The sequence below is a fragment of the Gossypium hirsutum genome, chromosome A12 (assembly GCF_007990345.1).
Source record: "Gossypium hirsutum isolate 1008001.06 chromosome A12, Gossypium_hirsutum_v2.1, whole genome shotgun sequence".
NCBI lineage: Eukaryota > Viridiplantae > Streptophyta > Magnoliopsida > Malvales > Malvaceae > Gossypium > Gossypium hirsutum.
Genome location: NC_053435.1, coordinates 95,280,470 through 95,303,330, shown reverse-complemented (window position 1 = coordinate 95,303,330; position 22,861 = coordinate 95,280,470). Strand labels below are relative to the sequence as shown.

Here is a 22,861-nt window from a genome sequence, read left to right as displayed (position 1 = left end):
AGAACATAAACTATATAATATTGGTTTAAAACTGAAACATATCGATCGATACAAAAATGATACTGAAAACCATGTTGCCAGCATAAATTCTATCATGTCTGTTAACTTTAACCAAACCAAAGAATTAAATCTTCTTCTAAGGTATCTTTATTTTTATATATAGTTTTAGAAAGATCACCATCAATGGTCGTACCACTAAGCATGTTAAGTGGGCGATGGTGGGTATGTCCTTAAAAAAGCTATAATTTGACTCACTTTTTCTCCATAATCATTCTTTACTCGTATTTCTTGGTCAAGATTTTTACAAGAGACCGTCAAAACTCAGTTTTAATAAACAAAATAGATGATAGCAAATCTACAAAGATTCCATTCATTCGTGTGAAACTTTGATTTAGGGTTTTGGAAAATAGTTATAAAACAAATATAATCAGGCAGAAATGCACTTGTATAAAAGCTGCTATGCATGTACATGTTGTCGTCATCCAGGAGATAAAATTCTTGAATTGATCAGTCAGGAGCAAAGCTTAAAGGATCATGTTGGAACACGTATACGGGGAGGATTAACGAATCAGTTCTTTCATCTTAGTTATATTTTAATCAACAAGTATATATATTTTATTATTATAGTAGTGGTACTAGAAACATGGAAAATAATAAAGAAATAAAAATCCCAAAGATTAAAGATTTGCTTTCCTTTTAACATTGTTGCTATTTAGCGAAAGCTAACATACTATAACTAGGAGGCTGAGGCTTTAACAACTTTACATTTAGTAATTGAATATAAATATACTCAGTATGTGGTTATGTTGAGAGTCAAATATACACCTTATTCCTCTCTTTGCTTTGGGTTGGGAGGATTTCATAATTTTATCCTAATCTTCCTCTCCTTTCCTCTTTGTGGATGGTATACAATTTATTTTTCTATCTTATACTATGATTATTATTGATAGATATAATCAAGACTTTTAAAATAATTAATTTTTATATACTAGAAAACAAATATAAAAAGTATTTTGATTCTAAAAAAAGATATATATACTATTTTAATTTTTATTTGTCCAAAATTTAATAGGTTGGGTCTTAAAACTAGTTTCATATTTAAAACATATATATAAAAAATTAATTTATATATTTCATAATTAAGGTTGTAATATGTGATCATTTTTGTTATTATATTTTTACAAAAATGAAACATACAATCATATCCATCAATAATAATAAAGGCAAAGGTATTAGATTGGAATTATAACAAACACATTTAAATAACTCTAACTAGAAATTAAAAAGCACAAATAGGATTAAACATCATCCACACATAATAATAAGATTTTAAGTTAAAATAAATTTATACAAAACCCACACATGATTTATGTAATATGTGCTAATATCTCATTAGTTATCACAGAAGAATCCTACTTATAAAAAATAATAATATTAAGAAAATAATAAAGCAAAATTTAGGAATATTGAAGATTAGAATCATTTGAGTTAAATACCATAGGGGATGGATCGAAGTCATTTTCTAAGTTGTCTAGACAATTCTCTCCTCCAAAGTTCCCTTCCCCACTCTTTAAATACATCCACCACTCACCACCCATCTTTTCCAATCTAATTTTCCTCTCTCACCTGAGATCCAATCCAACTTAACCAAGTTGGAAACTTAAGAGAGAGAAACAGCTAGCAATGGTGGGTTCCTCTTTCCTCCCCTAATTTTCTCTCCATTTTCTTTTTTTCTTTTTATGTTCTCCTCCTCTCTTTCACTCCTCCCCCTTGCTTAATTTGCTTTGTTCAAGCTAACATACAAGAAAGCTGTGTATTGCTTTCTTATTTTCCTAATAACACTTCGTTTTGATTTGAGTTTTGGCCGCAGGAACGTGGGGTGAACCTACAGGATACCAGATGGGAAGGCTATGCTGATTGGAGGAATCGACCTGCTCTCAAGGGTAGACATGGTGGCATTTTTGCAGCCTCCTTTGTCTTGGGTAATTTAGCTTAGTTACCTATGAAAGAACCAGCCTGAAAGGGACTACTTATATAATATATTTATTATCTTTCATTGATATGGTATAATGATAATTTTTGTGTGTGTCGTCAGTTGTGGAAGTGCTGGAGAACCTGGCGTACTTGGCAAATGCCAGCAACCTAGTGATGTATTTGTCCAAGTACATGCACTTATCTCCATCTAAATCGGCAAACAATGTCACCAATTTCATGGGGACTGCCTTTCTTCTAGCTCTGCTTGGAGGTTTCTTATCTGATGCTTTCTTCACCACTTATCACATCTACTTGATAAGCGCATTCATCGAGTTTCTGGTACTAACTATCTCCTGCTTCTTCTTCTCTCTATATGCATAACCATTTCTATTGTCGTTTTTGAATTTCATCGATGATTCTTCTTTTTTCCTTTTTCTTTTTTTTTTCTTTTGAGAAAGCAAGTTAGAGGCCTTTTGCATGAAAGATGAGCACTTTAGAAAAAAAAAAGACAATGACCAAAAATCTTAGTGTGCAAAGCATTAAAGTTTGGGGGCCGTCATAGGCGCAAAGCAACCCTAAGACTTTGGTATATAGATCCAAGGAACACCGTCTGTTTAGGTACATCTATCGAGGCATTATTGATGAATGCTCATAAATTTCAATCTTTCTATCAGATCCCACATATATATAATTCAAAACAAAACATGAAAAAGAGAAAAAGTAAAAGGGTCTCTTTCAAATTTCAATCTTTCATCACATGAGAAAACTTGCAACAACATTTAGCTTTTGAGATTCTTTCACCTCAAATTTTATTTGATGTCCAATTAAATTGTGAAAAGGCACATTTTAAAGATAAATTTAGACGTGGAGGGGAAGGAGAAACGTCGGGTCCATTGGATAGTCATGAAAATTGAAACGTATCCAATCAAAGGCAACGCCTTTGGTGATGGGGCTATAGGGAGGAGGTGGCGGGGACCTTTTTATAATATTTGTGTCGCTATTTACGACATGAGAAACTTCCTTTTTCTATATCTATCTTGTCTTATTGCTTTGAAATATTGTCTCTGTTTGAAAGCACACCCATGATATGATAAGCCTACATGACAGATGGTAACTCTTTTGGTTAGACACCTGTTTATAAGAACGTCCAAATCGTCGCAGCTTTGGGTACGGTTGGGGGACACGTTTGTCTCTCCAGCTCGTACGGTCTACGTTTAAGATACAGTATTTTCATCCACCAATGACTTTGTATTATGTGGGAGAAAATCATTAGAAAATCAAATCCAATTATAATCCCTTTATTTCTTTCCTCAAATGGGATTTTCTTCCTAAAGTACAACAATAAAAAAAATCATATGTATATATATGAATAGTTACTTTTTTTGGGCAAGTTCGTGTACCACGTGTGTGGCTACAGGTTACTATGGTAGACCCAAAGTGAGAATTGGAATGTCTATGGAATGAGAAGTGAGAATCAAACCCACATGCACCCCAATTTTTTTTAAAGCTATGTAGAAAACAGCCACAGGGTCATTACAATGACGTTTCGTCGGCAATGTAGTCCAATATCTTGTGTGTGGGTAACATGTGATGAAGGACCCACTCTTTGTAGAAATGTTTAACTTCATTGGATGATTTTTAAAGTGAACCCCAAAGTGTTGGACTTTTCCTTTAGCCATGGTGCAAGTTTTTTAGTTTTTTGGTATTGGATGTGGGAAATTATAGAGGGAAACTGGCCTATTAGTTTGGTCCAGGACTGATCCCTTCTGGCCTGTATTTTAAGGCCTTCAAAATGTTTTATACGGTTCATTTTGGTCCAATGAATGAGCTATGGCCTTTAACATAAGCTTCAACTGTTGACATGATTGATTTGAACTAGCATATGTGATGACAGTGATAATGAAATAGCCAAATCTGTTATGGTTGATTAGGGGTTGATCATTCTTACAATACAAGCACGGGCACCTTCCCTAAAGCCACCCAAATGCAGTCCATCCGCATCCTCCATCCCATGCGAGGAAGTTAGAGGTGGGAAAGCAGCAATGCTGTTCATGGGCCTCTATCTTGTGGCACTTGGCATTGGAGGGATAAAGGGTTCCTTACCAACCCATGGCGCCGAGCAGTTTGATGAGAATACCCCACAGGGAAGGAAGCAAAGATCCACCTTCTTCAACTACTTTGTCTTCAGTCTCTCATTTGGTGCCCTTATTGCCGTCACTTTTGTTGTGTAGATCGAAGACAACAAAGGGTGGGAGTGGGGTTTTGCCATCTCCACCATTGCAATCTTGTTATCAATCCCGATCTTCCTCGCTGGCTCTACGTTTTATAGGAGCAAAATACCCTTTGGCAGCCCTTTGACAACCATTTGCAAGGTATGCTAAAAGCAAATTGGACATGTTTTAATTGAATGAATTCCACAAAATAAGATATATACTAGTAACGATACGTGTTTTTACTTCAACAGGTCTTGGTTGCCGCTATGCTGAACAGTAGTTGCGTAAGCCGAAGTCCAAGCAATGCCATTGCCAACCTTACCACAAGCCCCTCTTATCGAACCCAAACCAGCAAGGAAGCTGAAGAAAATGCTAAACAAATTGAGCAAGGTGGAGACGGAATCCCAACAAAAAGCCTCAAATTCATCAACAGAGCAGTGGAGAACAAGCCAGCTTACCCAGCACTTGAATGCTCGGTCCAGCAAGTGGAGGAAGTCAAGATTGTTCTGAAAATCCTACCCATATTTGCTTGCACCATTATTCTCAACTGCTGCCTAGCTCAGCTCTCCACATTTTCTGTAGAACAAGCTGCCACCATGAACACTAAGCTTGGTTCATTGAAAATCCCACCAGCTTCCCTACCGGTTTTCCCTGTGGTCTTCATCATGATCCTAGCACCAGTTTACGATCACTTCATTATCCCATTCGCTAGGAGATTAACTAAAACCGAGACCGGCATCTCTCAACTACAACGAATTGGAATTGGTTTATTTCTTTCCATAATAGCCATGGCAGTTGCAGCCCTTGTTGAGATCAAGAGAAAGAGAGTGGCACTGGCAAACAACTCAGGCCTACTTGACTCGAACAACCCATTACCCATTACCATTTTTTGGATTGCTTTGCAGTATTTGTTTTTGGGGTCAGCAGATCTTTTCACCTTGGCAGGCTTACTTGAATTTTTCTTCACAGAGGCGCCATCAAGCATGAGATCCTTGGCTACATCTCTCTGCTGGGCTTCTTTGGCCATGGGGTATTATTTAAGCTCGGTGATTGTATCAATAGTAAATAACGTGACAGAGAAGTCCGGAAACAAGCCTTGGCTCTCTGATCATACAATAAATGGGTATCGTTTGGACAGATTCTACTGGCTTGTGTGTGTGCTTAGCGTCTTGAATTTCATGCATTACCTGTTCTGGGCCATGCGCTACAAATACAGATCAGTTGGATCTACCAAGTAAAAACATCCACTACCAAATTCTGACGTATTTCAAATGCTATGCACTGAAGCAGCAAGTCTCTGGGTTTTCTTTTGTTCTGCTCCAGTAATTCGCTTGATGATTTCAAAGAAATGAAACCTCAGCTCAGCCCCATGCTTATCCCAATTGCCCGTGACATAAATGCCAAACCCTGTGCTTTTTGAGATATTTGTTTGTAAGCATGTATATAGGCAACTGCGTCACTAACTGTTGGTTATCAGCTATTTTAGCTTTTTCCTTGGGCTTTGCATTTTCTACTCTTTATTTAACATGCGACTTTCTAATTATAGGATTTCTGCTTTTCCTTTTCTTTCCCCTCCCTAGTTTGATGTTAGAATAATTATTTGGTGCCTAAATTTAAAAATTTCACAATTAAAGTGGTAAATTTAAAATTCTAAAAATTAAATAAACAGCATAGTTATTACTATTAGGGTAAACTACATATAAGGTTATTAAACTATTATTGAGTTTACGTTTTGGTTACTATACTTCAAAAAGTTACAAAATGATTATGAACTATTAAAAGTTTTCATTTAAATCAATAAATTGTTAAAATTGTTATTGTATGGCATTCTTTATTCCCATCATCTACTCCGATCGAAAGCTCCCATTTCCCATTTCTTTTATAGTTTAGATTTTTTCATTAAGCAACTTTGAATGCCATGAATATGCAAGCCAAAATCTAAACAAATTTCTTCATCAATCTTCAACATTAACTGTTAGATTGACTTGGATATAAGGTATGCTTTACTCGTTGATGGGTATTGATCCACCATACTGATCGTCGAATTTTCACTTAGAGCTCGCTAGCCGGATTTTAAAAAAAAATTAACATCCCAATGATATAAATAAAAATATTTAAATAGTTTTCGATTAATTCAACGACCATTTTATAATTTTTAAAATTAAATGATAAAAAATAAATTTATTAATAATTTAATGATTTTAGTTGTAGTTTAGCTTTATTATATACCTTCATTGTGGAAATTTTACTTTCGACCGAGAGTGCATATGAAAATAATCTTTGATGTTACGTCTTATGGAATCTAAACAATGCAGGGTAATTTTATAACTTCATAAATAAGTTCAAGAAATTGTCATTTATCTTATTTATTTAGTCTTTATTTTTAAAAAAATATATTAATTAAGCACACTTGGTTTTTTTTTTAAACAAATTAAAAAATTCTACTGTCAGTTAATACACATTTTCAAAGAGACATTATTCATCCAAACACAAACATCATTTCACATTTGAAAGATTTTGAATAAAACTATTATATCCAAAAATGGATTTAAACAATATATATAGATATATATGAGTTGCCTACAGATATAATAAAAAAACATAAATTAATTAAAAATTAAATAAAATTAACATAATAAGTTTTAAAAACAATATGAATGGATGTAAATAAATTTAATTAATCTTTTTATATATGAATTAATATGGATGAACAATTATATATAATATTACTATTGAACTCATTTCGATTTAAGTAAGAAAATAAAAAATCAAATGCATAAAGGACGAAAAGGGAAGCGCCTGTGAACCAAATTATAATTGTTGTATACAATAAATCTTAAGAATCAAAAAAAAAAAAAAGGGGAGAAGCTAAAATTTGGGCTTCAATGCTTACTGCTTGAAGCTTATCAACCTAAATTATGCTATGGATTTATTATTTATTATTTTTGTATTTCGGCTCAAATAAGAAACCAAAAAATAAAAGAACAGTATCCAATTGTATATGATCAATCACGTTGGGGAAATCAATTATTAAAATCACATCACCTTTACCCAAACTGCGTGACTAGGAATACCCGAATGGACCACGAACAGCATATAATAACCCGGAGGTGCCACGTTAGCATTGGTCGGCCCATCCACTACCAGCTTGAAATTGGCCATCGACAATTGAGCCACGCTCGCCGTGTTCAAAACCACCATGCGTTGGTTCATCCCGGTCGAGTGTGTCGTGAACGACGGCCATATCAGCGCTACGGAAACCGTGCCCTGCCTATAAAGCGACACCGAAAAGGACACTCCGAATCTACTGCCATACGACACCGTACTCCCCGACTCCACCGATATAATGGAGGGCCTTAACAAGTTGAATTTAGCATCCAAGTAGTAAGGATTATAAGCCTCCAAACTCAGCTCGGTGGGGTATAATCCTGTGAATACATACGTAGTATGAGGATTTCCCCCAGCCACTAATATCCTGCCATCTGGAAGAAGGATTGCTGTGGAGTGGTACATTCTCGGGATCTTTGACGGGGACAAAACCGTAAATCTCTGAGATAGTTGTCCATTAACGGAGTACAGAATCGGATTGAGAACCGGGTTTACAGCATCCTCCCAACCTGCAGTCCCATTAGCAGCGCCGTTGATAATGATCATATCACCCGTGGGTAAGAGTATCATGTCAGACATGACACGTGGCATGGGCATGGCCTCCATAAGCCATTGCGGATTTGCATCGTTCACTCTCAGCCTGCCACATGTCCTCGACGCTTCTACAAAAACCTTCATCTTATCCGACTTCATGAATGCCCCCGCGGGTGCACCGCCGCAAATGAGCACCTCAACCACCGGAGGCCACCTCCCAGACAGCCTCAATGGAAGCATGACCGAAGAGCCGGTACTAGGATAGTTTCTCTTATCATCTCCAGGAATAAGAGGGAACTGTTTTAGAACAATGTCCCTTTTATAATCAAACAATATGGATTTTTTGTTAGCGAATATGAATAGATTCCCATCTGGCAATAAATGCAAGAAAGGGTAAAGATTGTTCTCTTCAGGGTCCCTAGTTTCCACCAAGAAACGAAGGTAAAAGCTCTTGCTGTTGTTGAGGGCGTCATTTTTAGGGTAAAACTCGTAGGTAAAGACCCTTCTACCGCCAAGAATGATGATTCGTCCGTCAGGTAAAACTTGGTTAGTAGCGTACCATCGACGGTCGACAAGGCGAGTAGCGTTGAGTTCATTCCAGTCGCAGGCGACAGAGTCGGCGCTACATGGGGCGAAGGTGCGAATGACGTGGTCGCCTTCATTGAATCCGCCGGTTTGTATAAGGGTACCGTTGGGGTCGAGGGCACCGGAAGAGCAAAAGGTGTCTGTTAAGACGTGGAGGGGACGGAGAGTGTTGGATACGACATCGTAAAGGACAGAGTGGGTAGTGCAGTCGGTTTTAGGACAGAAGCTGCCGGGGGGTAATGAAATGTTGGAAGAGCCGAAATCCGTACGGTCAAAGATGACAACTTTGTTGTTTGGTAGGAGTTGGAGGTGCATGGCGGAGACGCCTACGCTTGATTGTAAGAGCTGCCAGTTACCCCCTGATACATTGGAGGAAGGCGAGGTTTGGTTGACCAAAAGCCATGGGTCAGCTTTAGATAACTTCAAGAAAGAATAAAGAATGCATAAAGAGGAGAAGATCATGAAAAGAGATGGATTCTTGAACCCCATTTTAGCTGGTTCTTGATGGCCAACCAGAGATTTTAACGGGAATTGATTGGTGTAGGAATATATTAGTATGGAAAGAGAAGAGATTGCAGCATGTGAAGCTGATGAGTTACAAAACACCGGATGTTTAGTATTAAAATTAGGGAAATATTAAAAAGAAAGAGATGCCGCTGCCTGTCAATGTTTGGAGGGGACTTATATGACACTGCGGAGTATATAGATGGGTTTGATTCATAGTGGCCAAGTTTGAGAAAACTTTGTAATGGCTGAGGAGTGCGGACTTTATTATTGTCTTCCAAGAGAGACAGCTTTTTAGTTTTTTTTCCTTTCAAGTAAGGGAATTGAAAATTTTGGAAAGAAAGCTTGTGATTGTAAAGGATGATTGCTTAAGTGTGGATTTAAATTGAAAATATATCTACGTGTGGGAATTAGGGTTTGTAATAATGGAAAATATGTTGCTTCATGGTCTGTGATTCCATTTTTGGAATCACCGGTCAACTCTTTGTGATATAAGATTTAAATTTGCATTTATGATTTAGGTTTACTATCTAAGTAACTCTTTAGCATTATTTTTAGAAAGTACAACTTTGAATTTTTACTAAATGTTTTTCAAACTAGAAAAATGCTTTAGAAAACAAAAGTGCTTTTCGACTTTCAAAAAAGTTTAATTACCTATTTCCTCTCATTTATCTCACTCAAAATAAGTTTTTTTTTTTCATTTCCATTTCTAAAACTATTTAAAATATAACATTAAAGCTTAAACCAAAACTTTTCATATTAAAGCTACAATTTTAGATTTAAAATTAAACTTTTCAAAAGCTAACTCTTGGCATTAGTATTTGGTGTTTAAGTTAATATATAATTTAGTATTTATGAGTATTGTTGTAGAAGGCATATAATAATGGAGAAGCTCGTGAATGTTTGTCGGATCAACGCGTAGGGGTGGTTTAACTTTCAATGGTTCATCGTTAGCGATGATGTTGGGTTGTGATTGAGAAGCTAACATGGTTAGCCAGGCTGGGCGAATCTTGATTCGTAACTTACAAGTGGCAAAGGGGTCCCCACCACTGTTGGATTTTTGTCTATCATATCGTAAGCGGCGGCCCGGTTAACATACGTATCTTTCACATGGCCTTATCAGTTTCATTTTGATAATTAATTTCAAGTTCTCTATCAAATATATAGATTACTAGTTTTTTTTTTTGAAAATGTTATATTTCAAAAATAATAAGATTGAAAAAGTAAAAGCAAAATAATTTCAATTTTTTATTTTTTGATATTTATTTGAAAATTGGTAATTTAATTTTAAAATTTATTTTAAAGAGGTTGATTGTATATGTCAATTAAAATATATTAAATTATATTCATATATATATTGTTAAACAATTATTTTACCCGTGTGAGATGCACTAATTTTTGTATCTATCAATTAAAATAAATTAAATCATTTTGTAATTTTTTAATAAATTTCATTAATTATTTATGGAAACTAAATTTAACTTTATAATTTTTTATACAATATTATGTTTTTATAACTATTTTTGTAAATATATAAATTTTATTAATGAATATATAAATATATATTAGATTAAGTGAATATTTATTGTTATCATATAATATATCGAAATACATGTATTTTTCAAAGCTATTTACAGACTTATAATACTTGCCAAATTATATGCATTTTTTTCTCAAATATGTGTGTTGGAATATACATATATATCTTAAAACCATGTTGAGCATATGTGTATTCATTGAAATTGTTAAGGCGTCCATTTATTGACTTATAAGTCACATCAAATTGAGTAATAATTATGGAAATAATTTGTAACTCCAATAATTCATCTACAACTAAAACTTTCTTCAAATTTCATTGTTCCTCACCTTATATTATAGTATATGATATATAATTTGATGATGTTTAAAATTTATTATTATAATTATTATTAATGGAAAGAAATTTATATTTAAAACTTATTTTAAAAAACAAAACTCACTTTAAATATAATTAAAAAAATATTTTCAAACTCAAATAACTAATCAGAACTTAACATTTTCATATATTCTCTCGTACCTTCTTTTATATAATATATATATGATTTTGGAAATCATATAATCATCACAAATCATATAAATAAATATTTATATTTTTTAATAAATGATATCATGTTATTTATTATTGATACATATTTTTAAAATTTGATACTACATAATTTAATAATTTATATTTTTTTAATTTATTATCCTTATATGCATTTATGTGAAATTTGTTATTAGTTTTTTTTAAGATGTTTTAGTCTTTATATTTTAATTTGATCAATTTTAGTTTTTATATTTTTTGAATTTTAAAATTTTAATCTTAACTTAAACGTAGCTATTAAATCTATTAAGTCAAATTTTGCTATTACTCTTATATTATGCATAACTTGTAGATTTAGTCATTGTTCTCCAAATTGATAATTTTTAGTTTTATACACATGTCTTAGGGTGTCTTTGGATGGGCGTTGGCTGTGGTGCAGTGGAATCTTTTGCCTCACAACTACAATAACTAATCTCATTATTATCGTTATTTTTAATCTTATTGGAGGTAAACGCACCACCCATCCAAAAGCACCCTTAGTTAGCCCAACCTTACATTAAGCAGACCTTAAACATCATGCAGCACCATGACAAACTCTAACTAAGTCATCTCTGCTAAGAGCGCATGAAACGTTAGGCCCATTGATTGCTTGGTCGTCCTAAGATGCCACATCACCAACCTAAAAGGTTACATCACCGTCGCTATAAGGAGACAAGATGTGACTGTGCCGCCATCAGTGAGCTTATGATGCATGGCATCCCTTCTCCCTCGTATATAAGTCTACTCACAACACCAAAGAAACCATCTTTCTCTCTCTCATGTTTATAGGCGGGCTACGTACCTAGGCCAGAAAGCTCGCCCGAAATTTGGGAGGGTTTGGGCAAAAATATTAAGCTCGAAAAATGGGCTTGGGAAAAAAATTAGGCATGTTCATAAAATATGGGCCAGGCTTGGGCTTGAATATTCGAGGCCCAAGCCTGGCCCGACCCATTTTTAAAGTTTTTAGTGTTTTATATCATATTTTTTATATATATAATGTAATTTATAATACATAAAAATTAATTCTATACTACTATAAAATAAACATTTTAAAATATCAAGATGACTATATATAAAATGTCAAATTATGTTATTAGACCTTGTACTTTGCACAAGTTGGGGATTTAGCACTTGTACTTTGATTTGGTCATTTTCAGTCTCTGTACTTTTAGAATTTGAAATTGTAGTCCTGATTAAATGATAACTATTAAATTCGTTAAGTTAAGTTATGTTTTTTTCGAAATTTGATGCATCAAACATATTATTGCGAGTGGAATGCTACGCCAACTTGTTATTTCTATATATTACTCTCAAAAGAAATCAATTAATAGGTTTAATGACCATCATTTACATTAAGATTGAAATTTTGAAATTCAAAAAATATAAAGACTAAGAATGATCCAATTGGAGAACATAGACTAGATCTATAACTTTATACATAATATAGGACTAACAGCATAATTTAACCAAACATATTTAATTGCTACCATTTGGTCAGGACTAAAATTTCAAATTTTGAAAAGTACAAGGACTAAAATTGATCAAATTAAAGTACAGGTACTAATTCCACAAGTTATACAAAGTATAAGATCTAATAGCAGAATTTGACCCATATAAAACTATAAAAAATAAAAAGTATATAAAATTATTAAATATTAAATATTAAATTAATATAAATATAAATAAGTATTTTTAAAATTTTTTAAAAATGCTTAAAATGGAATTAGGTTAATAATTTACAAATATGAGTGGATTTGAGCAAAATTTTAAGCCCATATTTCAGGTCAGGTCAGGCTTGACAAGCATAAACTACATTTATATTTCAATTATTTGTGTTGATAGAGAGAATGAAGAGGGTTGATACAGAGATAGATAATAAAAAAAATATTTATCTAATTAATTTTTTCTATTTAACATAAGATAAGAAAATTAATTTTTCTAGCTTTCTAAAATATAAAATAATATTATTTAAATTATTTTGAAATTAAAACTATAAATAATATTAGATTTTAAATAAAATTGAATAAAATTGATAGTAGCTTTAATATTTTAGAAAGCTACTTTGTGTTGATCATTTTATAAAATTGATACGACCTCAATATAGTAACATTAGTGTTGTAAAGTTATTTTATATTTTAGAAAGCTACATTTATAGTTTTTAATTTCGTATACGTTACAAACAATCAATATACATTTATTTAATTTTTTAAAAATCTATATAGGTTGATATAGTGTACGTTTTTTTTTCTTTTAACATTCAATATACAAAATTTTTAAAATACAGAAAATTATTAAAAATATTTAAAAATATAGAAAAGTGTAAAAAATATTTAAAAATATTAATACTTTCAAATGTTACTAGATGAAATGTGTATAATTAATTCAAATATAATAAAAAGTATATATAATAAAATGTTTTATTTTGCTTATAAATAAATAAGGTAGTCTATATAAATAGTCACTTAATTATAAAAAAAATTGCACTTTAGGCACTCAAAATAAAAATCTTATAATTTAAGCACTTACATTGTATAGTTCCTTCATTTGGGTTACTCCTATTAAAAACTCTAGCACAACTTTGACATGACATTTTTTTGACATGTGACCCAATTGGAAGTCATATGACACAATTTACCATTGCATACCACTTTAAATTTAAAAGGACTAAAATATAATTCACCCAAAACTAATTATTAACCAAAATAAAACATTTTATTATTTTTTGAGTTTAGGTTCCGACCCACCCCAATCATCACTGACCTAACATCGTCCTAAGCTGTCTTCTTCTGGGTCAATTCACTCACTGCTTCCCTGCTCTACTCAACTATTTGCACCGTAAAGAAATGGAATAGAAATGGGCATTTGTTGCAAAGAATTTTTAACTTAGAGTAATAAAAAATAACAAATTATATAACGTAAGTGCTTAAATTATAAATTATTATTATTATTATTATTTTATTTTAGATGCTTAAAATGAGATTTTTTGATAGTTGATTGAATATATATATGTAGTTTACCCAATAAATAAAGGGTAGAAATTTACTTACATCAATGTAAACTTAAGTACTTTTACACCCGTCTAAAATTTTTTTACTATTAATTGTGTAAAAGGCTGCAACGGTGTAAATAGATTTTAGGTAGCTTTGGTGCTTCCTTATAATGTGACAAGTACTTTATGAATGTAACGATAATTTATGAATTTACTTTTATTTGATAAAAAATAAAATTTATTAATTTATTTTTTATAATAAATTTTATTCTTAACAAATATTTAGATTAAATATTTAATAATAAATTTTAATTGTTAATTTTTAAATTATTTTTAAATTTTAATTTTAATTAAAAATAAAATTATTTAAATTTGTCTCACATATATTTTTTAAATATAACATGCATATATAAAATCGTAAACATATTAAACTTATTCTGGAATAAATTAAAAAAAAATACTTAAAATCACGATTATTTTAACTAAAAGCTAAAATAATGAATTCTAGAAACAAAACTATAAATGATTAAATTAGATATCTAACCCACAATTCTTACATAGTTTAAATGGAACAATTCTATTCCTATTTTATAAAAAATAAAATAAATGTATATATAAATACAAAAACTAAATCAAATTTATCATTTTCATGGAAAAATACAAAATTAAATTTTTAAAAAGTATTCAAGTCGCAAATCATGGAGTATCAATTGGAATGGGCTGGAGTAAACTGGTACGAAGCTAGAAGAAATGGGCTAAGGCACGCAATCGAGCAAAACCCCAATTTCTAGTCTTTTTTAAAAGACGGGCGAAAACCAGATTGAACAACCGATGTATTATAGTTAAAATGTCTCCTCAGGAAATTAGATCTTCCTTTCCACTGCCACCGAACAGTTAAAGAAAGAAGAAAAGGATAGCTCATAAGCATTTGATCTCCGATCAGGTAAACAACCGTTCACGATTTTCCATTTTCCATTCATCTCTTTGTTTCTTTTGTTATGTTTAATCAAATGCAAATTGTTCAATCACATTTTTGTTCTTGAATTCATTTTTCGCTTTTTTTTTTCTTTTTGAAATTTATCTAGCTTTGGATTTGCCTGATTGTGCACATTCGTGATTAATAAGGTAATCGGAGACTGTAAGAGTTCACAGCTTAATCCAGTTTACGAGATTTTGTTTCCTTTATTTCACTTAGTTAGAATTATTATTTTTATTATTATATTTTACTTGAACTTTATTGTAAACTTAGAAAGTTAAAGTTCAAGATGATTCGAAGACCTGAAGGGAAAGGAATTCGGTGAAGAAAATTTGGTCTAGTTTAGCTTATTGTTGGAAGAGTGGTTTGGTTCATTCAGTTTAGTAGAATTTAAAGTTCACTTTTGCTTGAGAAACTGGAGCTGAGTGAGAAACTTGATCGATTCTGAAAGAGAAATAACCATTAGTTGTGCGCATTGTGATGGCATTCTTGTTTTAGAGTAGAACTTGTTCCTCGAGTACTTCAGTTGTAAAGTATCATTGCAGAAGCTGATTTTGGTGGAAACAATGAACTTTCTGCTGCTGCGGTCCAATCAACAGGGAACACCAGAATCACCATCAGTACAAGAGGATATGGCGGAATCATCTTATGTTCCTAAGTCAGTGACTAGTTTGGAAAGGCTTATTGTAGAGGATCCATTTCCAGAGTATCTGAAGGTTGAAAATCATGGACAAAGCAACGGTTTATTAGGCAAGAATGCTGGTGCTGCTTGTGATAAGAATGCTTCAGTCATTGCTAGCCACATTGATATGTCCGAGCAAGATGGATGGATCATTATTCCAAATAGTAAGTGCAAACTGTCCACTAAAGCTAACTAATCCACACATTTTTGTTTGGCAATTTTTGGTTCTTGTAGTTTTTCCCATCTATATTTATGGTTTTATTGATTGAATTTTATTCATTTTTGTTCTTTTTTCTCCTCTCCCTATTCCTTGAAAACAGTTAAATTTGTAAAATACTGATTTGTCTTTATTAGAGATATTTGCTGCAAGTGTATGACCTCATGCTGTGCATTGAATCAATATGATTTTAACATCCTATATCTGAATAGTTGAGGTTGTGTAGAAAGCCAATGGCCAGGTATTTGTTTTAATTGCTGATTTATAATGTCTGGAAACTAGAATGAGAATGCACTAATCACTGAAATATGATGGTACTAGAAGTTTTTTTGATCATCTAGTTGGTTAATAAGGTATGTCTTGGTAGGCTGTGATTTTAGTATAGGAGTCATTGGTATGGCATAGAATTGTGCTTGTGATGGCTTGTCAGGTTCACGATGTTGGTGGAATTATTATAAGTATATTTCAGTTTGATAATAATTTCCTGAAGTTTGTATAGGTGCATGCTCTTGATCTACTTCCTGGACTAGTATTCGATTTATTCCATATTTCTTTGTCCTATATTAATCTTGATATGCTTTTCTAGAGGATCTCCCTGATGATTGGGATTGTGCACCACACATGCGTTCATTACGCTCCCTGGATCGTTCTTTTGTTTTTCCTGGTACCTTTTTATTTTTCAAATCTCTTACTTCTCTAAGATTTAGTGTGCTGTTGATTTGCAGTCACTTAGGAGATATTGTGTTTGTAACTTGAAACTATTCCCGTTTCCTTCTCCAGGTGAACAAGTTCATGTTCTAGTATGCTTATCAGCATGTAATCAGGAAACAGAAATTATTACACCATTTAAAGTTGCTGAAGTGATGAGTAAAAATGGCATGCAGAAAGGCACTGAGAAACAAAATGGAGACATGGAGCGTGAGACAAGTTCAGTGGCTGGAGGAGAGGAAGTGAGTCCTAATGGTGCAGTAATAAGTCAGAATGATGAAAATTTGGAGAAAGAGAAGATTGATCCAGCAACAGATGTCTCTGATAGTGAATCATTTCTTAGAATGGAAGAGCAGAGAAGACAGACAGAAACACTATTGAAAAGGTTTAATAACTCTCATTTCTTTGTGAGGATTGCAGAGTGGGATGAGCCTTTGTGGTCAAAAAAGGTGCTTCTCAGATAGCTTCTGATTCATATGAAATTGATAGTCAACAATCTATTGCAAATGAAGCCAAAAACACTACCAAGAATATATCTAGTTGGACTGCAGTTATTGATAGAGGAAACTTTGATGCTAATGTTTCTAGTGGAGTTGCTAGAGATACTGTTAACTGTTGCTCTCTTTCCAATGGAGATATAGTGGTAAGAACCACTGAAGAACTAAATTGTTAAAGATATTGTTTTCCTATTTGCTTTGACTTAAGATAAATGTGGCAGGCATTTGCACTTAATTTCTTTTAGCTGATATTAGCAAGTTAACTGTGTCTGTTTTGCATGCAAATGGTGTTATTGTAAAAGCTGCTTGATAGTTCTGTCTAACTATGTTGGATGTATTATTGTTGAACCTGGTAAACATTTAGCTGGGTAAGTGAGCAATGCTCACTTCCCTAGAGAAAAGAATGGCAGGGGCAGGGTCGCATAGAAGTTATGCATTCTCTGCAACCTATCTCTGACTCTTGCTTGAACCATCCCCTTTCTGTCTTGCCTCCAATTAGAGGCTAAAGCGTTTTCCAATCCCCCACTGTCAAAACCTGGCAAGAATTCACCTTTCTATCCCAAGAACTGTCTCCTTTTTCTGACAATAAATCTTTTAATAACAAAGCTACAGACAATTGGATTTTCTACGAAGCCAAACAAAAAATTGAAAAAAGAAAATGAGGAGAATAGAGAGATTTTGAGCCAAGTTATTGAAGATTAACCATATTTATGACAAGATGGGTGCACTATTGGTTAGTACCTTAATGTCAAGTTGAGCTCCTAAACTCCACCTTTGTGGATCTTTGCTACTGAGAGTGTTAGACATTGCTATTTGATATCAAGATTTGCTGATGTAACCTATATTCAAAGACTTGAGTTCTTGGATGGTGTTGTGAGAAAAGGTTGGTAACTTCGAGTTATGTAAAAAGTAATTTCAGGTAGGATATTCTTACCTTATAATTTGGAGGGTTGCTTATGAGGGCATTGCTAGTTATGTAACTGAACTTCAATTTGCTACATTTTGCAACCTGGCTGCTGACTTTTTGGTTCTTTTTTTCAACTTATTCAGATTTTAAACTACTTTCCTTAACTATTATCTAGGGCTTCTCTTGTTCTACAATTGACCGCAGAAGCCCTTAGATGCAACGCTTCTGTTTTGTTTCACAATCCATTGTTCTAGTTGGCATATTGAATCAACTGTTTTCTTGGCTAGTTGACTTGTTGATTCAGACTAATGATTCTCATTCTATTTCTCTGTTTGGAAGGATGCAGGTACTTTTACAAGTAAATGTTGGCGTTGGTTTTTTCAGAGATCCTGTCATTGAAATTCTTCAGTTTGAGAAATATCTGGACAGAAACCTCTCTGAGAATGAGGACAATGGAGTTTATGCAAATCACGATCCATGTGGAGAACTGTTGAAATGGTTGCTTCCTGTGGATAACACTCTTCTTTCACCTCGTGCTTTATCTTCTCATCCTTTAGGTTCTGGAATTGGTAGCCCATCTCATAGATCTACCCTTTCTGCCTCCTCTGGCTCCCAGCTCTTTTCTTTTAGTAATTTTAGAAGTTACTCCATGTCATCACTTCCTCAAAATTTTCCTCCTCGTGGACCCGCTAAAGCACAAAGTTCTAAATTATCATTTGACCTTGATGAGGTGGACCATTACTCTTCTCAAAAGATTTTGAAGAGTCAAAGAACAGGGATTGAAGATATTTTATCATTTCGGGGTGTGTCACTAGAGCGAGAAAGATTTTCTGTCCGTTGTGGATTAGAAGGGATCCATATCCCAGGAAGAAGATGGAGGAGGAAACTTGAAATAATTAAACCTGTTGAGATTCATTCTTATTCTGCCAACTGTAATACAGATGACCTCCTTTGTGTTCTGATAATGGTAAATCTTAATGTTTACTATACCTGATAAATCACAAACACTTCGTCTCCACTCTCTGTGGACATGCTCGCTAGGTTCTTTTATTTACTTATGAAGTTATTTTGCAGAATGTTTCTCCAGCACATATACCAGATATTGTAGTATACATAGATGCTATAACACTTGTTTTAGAAGAGGCTTCAAAAGGTGGACCACCTGCTTCCTTACCAATTGCATGTATTGAAGCGGGAGATGGCCATTGTTTGCCAAATCTAGCTCTCAGGTTGTTTTCACTTTAGGTACCTTAATTTACTTCTCAATGTTTTTTGACATTTAGCAGTTTAGCATGATGATTAGGGTATACCCTCAAAAAGAAAAATATATTCATCTTTTTTTGCCATATCTAGTCACACTTTCTTAGAATGTGGCTGATTCATTTTACGAGCAACAAAACCAAATTGTTGTAGAATATTAAATAAGTAAATTTGCTACAAATGTTGCATACATGAGGACTGACTTTGAAGGGTATACTGTATACATATATTTGGCTGTTATCTAATATCTTGAAGTGGTTCTGGAATTAAGGTTTAGCAGAGTTCTATCCCGTGAGCTTATTGATGGTTTCTGTTGCAGGAGGGGTGAAGAGCATTCTTTTATTTTAAAACCAGCTTCTTCTATATGGAAAGACCTCAAAATTTATGGAGGAAAGTCCAAGTCATCCACTTTGAAACCTCGTTTGAAGACTTCCGACAAAAAGGGGAGTACTTCAAATGTTCACAAGTATGCAATTATGGTATCATGCCGCTGCAATTACAGCAGTATGTGCTTGCATTTCTCTCAGTTTACAATATCATCCAACAAGTTTGCAGTAATATACATGTTCTAACTATTAGTGTACTGGTTCCTTTTTATGTTTTAGAATCAAGATTGTTTTTAAAGCAGCCAACAAATTGGAGACCACGGGTTTTAAGGGATCTTATGATATCTGTCACATGCAAAATGTCCGGACAATATTCTAGACCCAATGAAAGAATCACCCAGCTTCCAGTTCAGGTTTTATGCTATTTGATTCTCACTCTCTTTCATCCTTGTGCACTATCAATTTTTCTAACCATGACAATTCTCATTCAACTGGTGTGATTGTCAGGTCTTAACTCTTCAGGCATCAAATTTGACACCTGAAGATCTAACTATGACAGTTCTTGCCCCAGCCTCCTTTACCTCACCTCCATCTGTGGTATCCTTGAATTCTTATCCGACAGCACCATTGAGCCCATTTATTGGTTTTTCTGATCTTGAGGGGAAAGCAAGTAGCGAGAGGCGCAATAATGCAGTGAAGAGATTCAGCTCAATGCCCACTGTATCAGAGAATCAGAAACAGAATGGTGACGCTAGGACTAGGATTACATCTTCCAATGAGCAGTTGACTACAATATCTAATTTCATTCCAACTTCCTATTGGGGATATACTCATCTCTGGCTGCTGAGTAGAGTACCATTAGGGTAATGCATCACCTTTTATAATACTATTTCAAAATTTGGATATAGAAAATGATAACAATTTCGATTGATTGCTTCAGATGTGTTCCTGCTCAATCTACGGCTACCATCAAGCTTGAGCTACTTCCATTGATTGATGGCATTATAACTTTGGACAGTTTACGGATTGATGTTAAGGAGAAAGGTATCCATCTGCTATTATTATTATTATTATTATTATTATTATTATTAAATGATCTACCTTGCAAGTGGCATAATTGAAAATTGTTATATCTGGTTTCTATGTTGTCTATGAGATCTATTTATGATTTGATAGTTAGCCTTGCACTGATCCTGAGCACATCATATATCCATGTATGACACTGAAAGATAAAACTCCGGTGCACTTAGAGCATAATAGAATAATGATTGCATTTTCTGGATTACATTGTATTTAGTAGTTTCTTCTCTTCAACCAATAAGGTAGTATATTTTATGTTCACATTCTCACGGGCACCTTTTGTTGATCTTGCTCATTTCATTTTAGTTTCTTCATTCCATAAAATGTTACGCTTTGTTACTGGGTATCATCAAATGTAATGTTTATGGTTGATCCCTTATGATGCAACAGGTCGTACATATATCCCAGAGCACTCACTGAAGATAAATGCAACTTCTAGTGTCTCCATAGGGATTATTTAGGATGGATTTCAACTTGCGTCTCTTATGTTACTTTAAATTGAACCATCAAGGATTTCAAAGCTTCATTTTGTAACCTGGCATTAGGCTTTTACTGCCAGATTGTGCAGAATCTTTGAAACCAAGATGGTTATCTTCCCGTGTTGAGCAAAAAAAAGCACTTGCTTTGCTAACCCGTATGAAAAATACAACCGCAAGGATTTCTTCAAGCAGCTGCTATCTTGAGAATGGCATTTTTTATATACCCTCTCTGACAAGAAAGAAATGTTCTTTTTAGGAGAATCTAGAGGCGGGAGAGTGTACCAGTTGCAAATAAAAAAAATCAGAGAACCAGAGTGCTTTATGGATAATCTGGTCATACAAAAAATTATTAGGATTCTAAGACAGCAATGTTACATTTGAAAAATAACGATTCCGTAATCCTCTTATAAAAACTGCTGTAACTCATGGAGATGGCAGCAAGCAACCCTGGTTCATGAGCATCCCAAATGGCTTGAAGTTTGCAGATCAAGAAGACTAGCACCGGTTATGAAGCTGGTACTTGTGTTTTTTTTCTTTGGCATTTGAATATTTTATGGTGGATAAGATATAAGTTGCTATCTGCATCATTTATTTTGATTACTGGTCATACAATTCATCCTTCCCTATTCTACCTTCCTGCTTTGCCAATTTTAGTTCCGTTTTCAGTTGGAAACTAGCCGTCTTTCAGGAGCAAAATAGGCTACATCAAAATGGAATTAGAACACTAATTAAGGCACCAATGATGAGTTTTAGTTTAAATAAAGCCAACCAGAATCCAACTTAAATGCCAACTTTAGTCGAACGATGGGACCATGAGAAAAGTCAGATTCCGATTATCAAAATCTGGGGGGATGTTTATCTCCGAAAACAAAATCCAAATAAAATGTGAACTAAATTCCAATTTTGGAAAAAGGTCGACTCCAATAGTCCATTGACCAAAGATTAGTTGATGTAAATATTTTTGGACCATGAGAAAAGTCTACTCCAATAATCCATTGACCAAAAACTAAATTATTTTTGTAAATCTCCAGATCTGAAATCCACTAGCCAAACAAGGGCTACTTTAGGATAAGATTAAGAGTTGGCTGCTTTGTATTTTCAGATAATTATTAAGAATACTTTTAATAAGACATTAAGAATATTGTTAATATAAGAATTGCTACCCAAAGTTTTCTAAGGTTGTTCCGGTGATTTTAGAGAGAAAAGAAAGATTTTGGGAAAGTTTGATAATATTTTAATATGCAAAGGTTTTTTTTTTTTTTTGGACAATGGTTTTGCTAAAGCGAGTCATTAGTTGAGTTATAGTAGATTTTCTATACGTGTACTCAAGTGTGATTGCACTTATTGCTATAGAGTTTTAAGTAGGTCATAATGTGATTTCACGATGATTCATATGCTAAACATATAAGAGATAAGCGCTAATGAAAGATATAGTCTTGTCATTGTATGGTTGTACAATATTAGTTAAGGTGTTCCCTTAAACAAAGTAACTTCTTAGCTTTGACTCAGTGAGCTTTTTCTTGTTTTGGTTTTGGATCAAAGTGATTGAGTTAGCAAAATTACTTACTGAAGTGACTGCATAAAGTACGCTTTTCATGTTGTTATTATTTAAATCACTATATGTATAATAGTTTATTGAATATATAAAAATAATAAACAAAAATTATAACAATATTATTATTGTAACACCCCTATACTTAACCCGATTATCGAATCAAATA

At 33.4% G+C, this 22,861-nt stretch overlaps 1 protein-coding gene, 1 non-coding gene and 1 pseudogene across 2 annotated transcripts; 2 read left to right on the top strand and 1 right to left on the bottom strand.

Annotated features, from left to right (window-relative positions):
- Positions 1 to 1,529: 1,529 nt before the first annotated feature.
- On the top strand, positions 1,530 to 5,730 carry LOC107918430 (protein NRT1/ PTR FAMILY 4.6-like; annotated as a pseudogene).
- Positions 5,731 to 6,989: 1,259 nt separating this feature from the next.
- Positions 6,990 to 9,343, bottom strand: LOC107918779 (aldehyde oxidase GLOX). The gene has a single exon (XM_016848361.2). It carries the CDS (start codon positions 8,901 to 8,903, stop codon positions 7,224 to 7,226), a length of 1,680 nt encoding a protein of 559 aa, XP_016703850.1. The 5' UTR covers positions 8,904 to 9,343; the 3' UTR covers positions 6,990 to 7,223.
- A 5,365-nt stretch (positions 9,344 to 14,708) lies between these two features.
- Positions 14,709 to 21,764, top strand: LOC107920336 (uncharacterized). Its single transcript, XR_005906375.1, has 12 exons — positions 14,709 to 14,951; positions 15,094 to 15,133; positions 15,258 to 15,830; positions 16,470 to 16,547; positions 16,664 to 17,234; positions 18,342 to 18,962; positions 19,070 to 19,224; positions 19,575 to 19,759; positions 19,861 to 19,994; positions 20,089 to 20,444; positions 20,522 to 20,625; positions 21,052 to 21,764. It is a non-coding gene; the product is annotated as an uncharacterized protein (transcript).
- The last annotated feature ends 1,097 nt before the right edge of the window (positions 21,765 to 22,861 follow it).

Coding starts and splice junctions, on each gene's coding strand:
- LOC107918779 (XM_016848361.2), bottom strand. CDS start 8,903: ATGGGGTTCAAGAATCCATCTCTTTTCATGATCTTCTCCTCTTTATGC.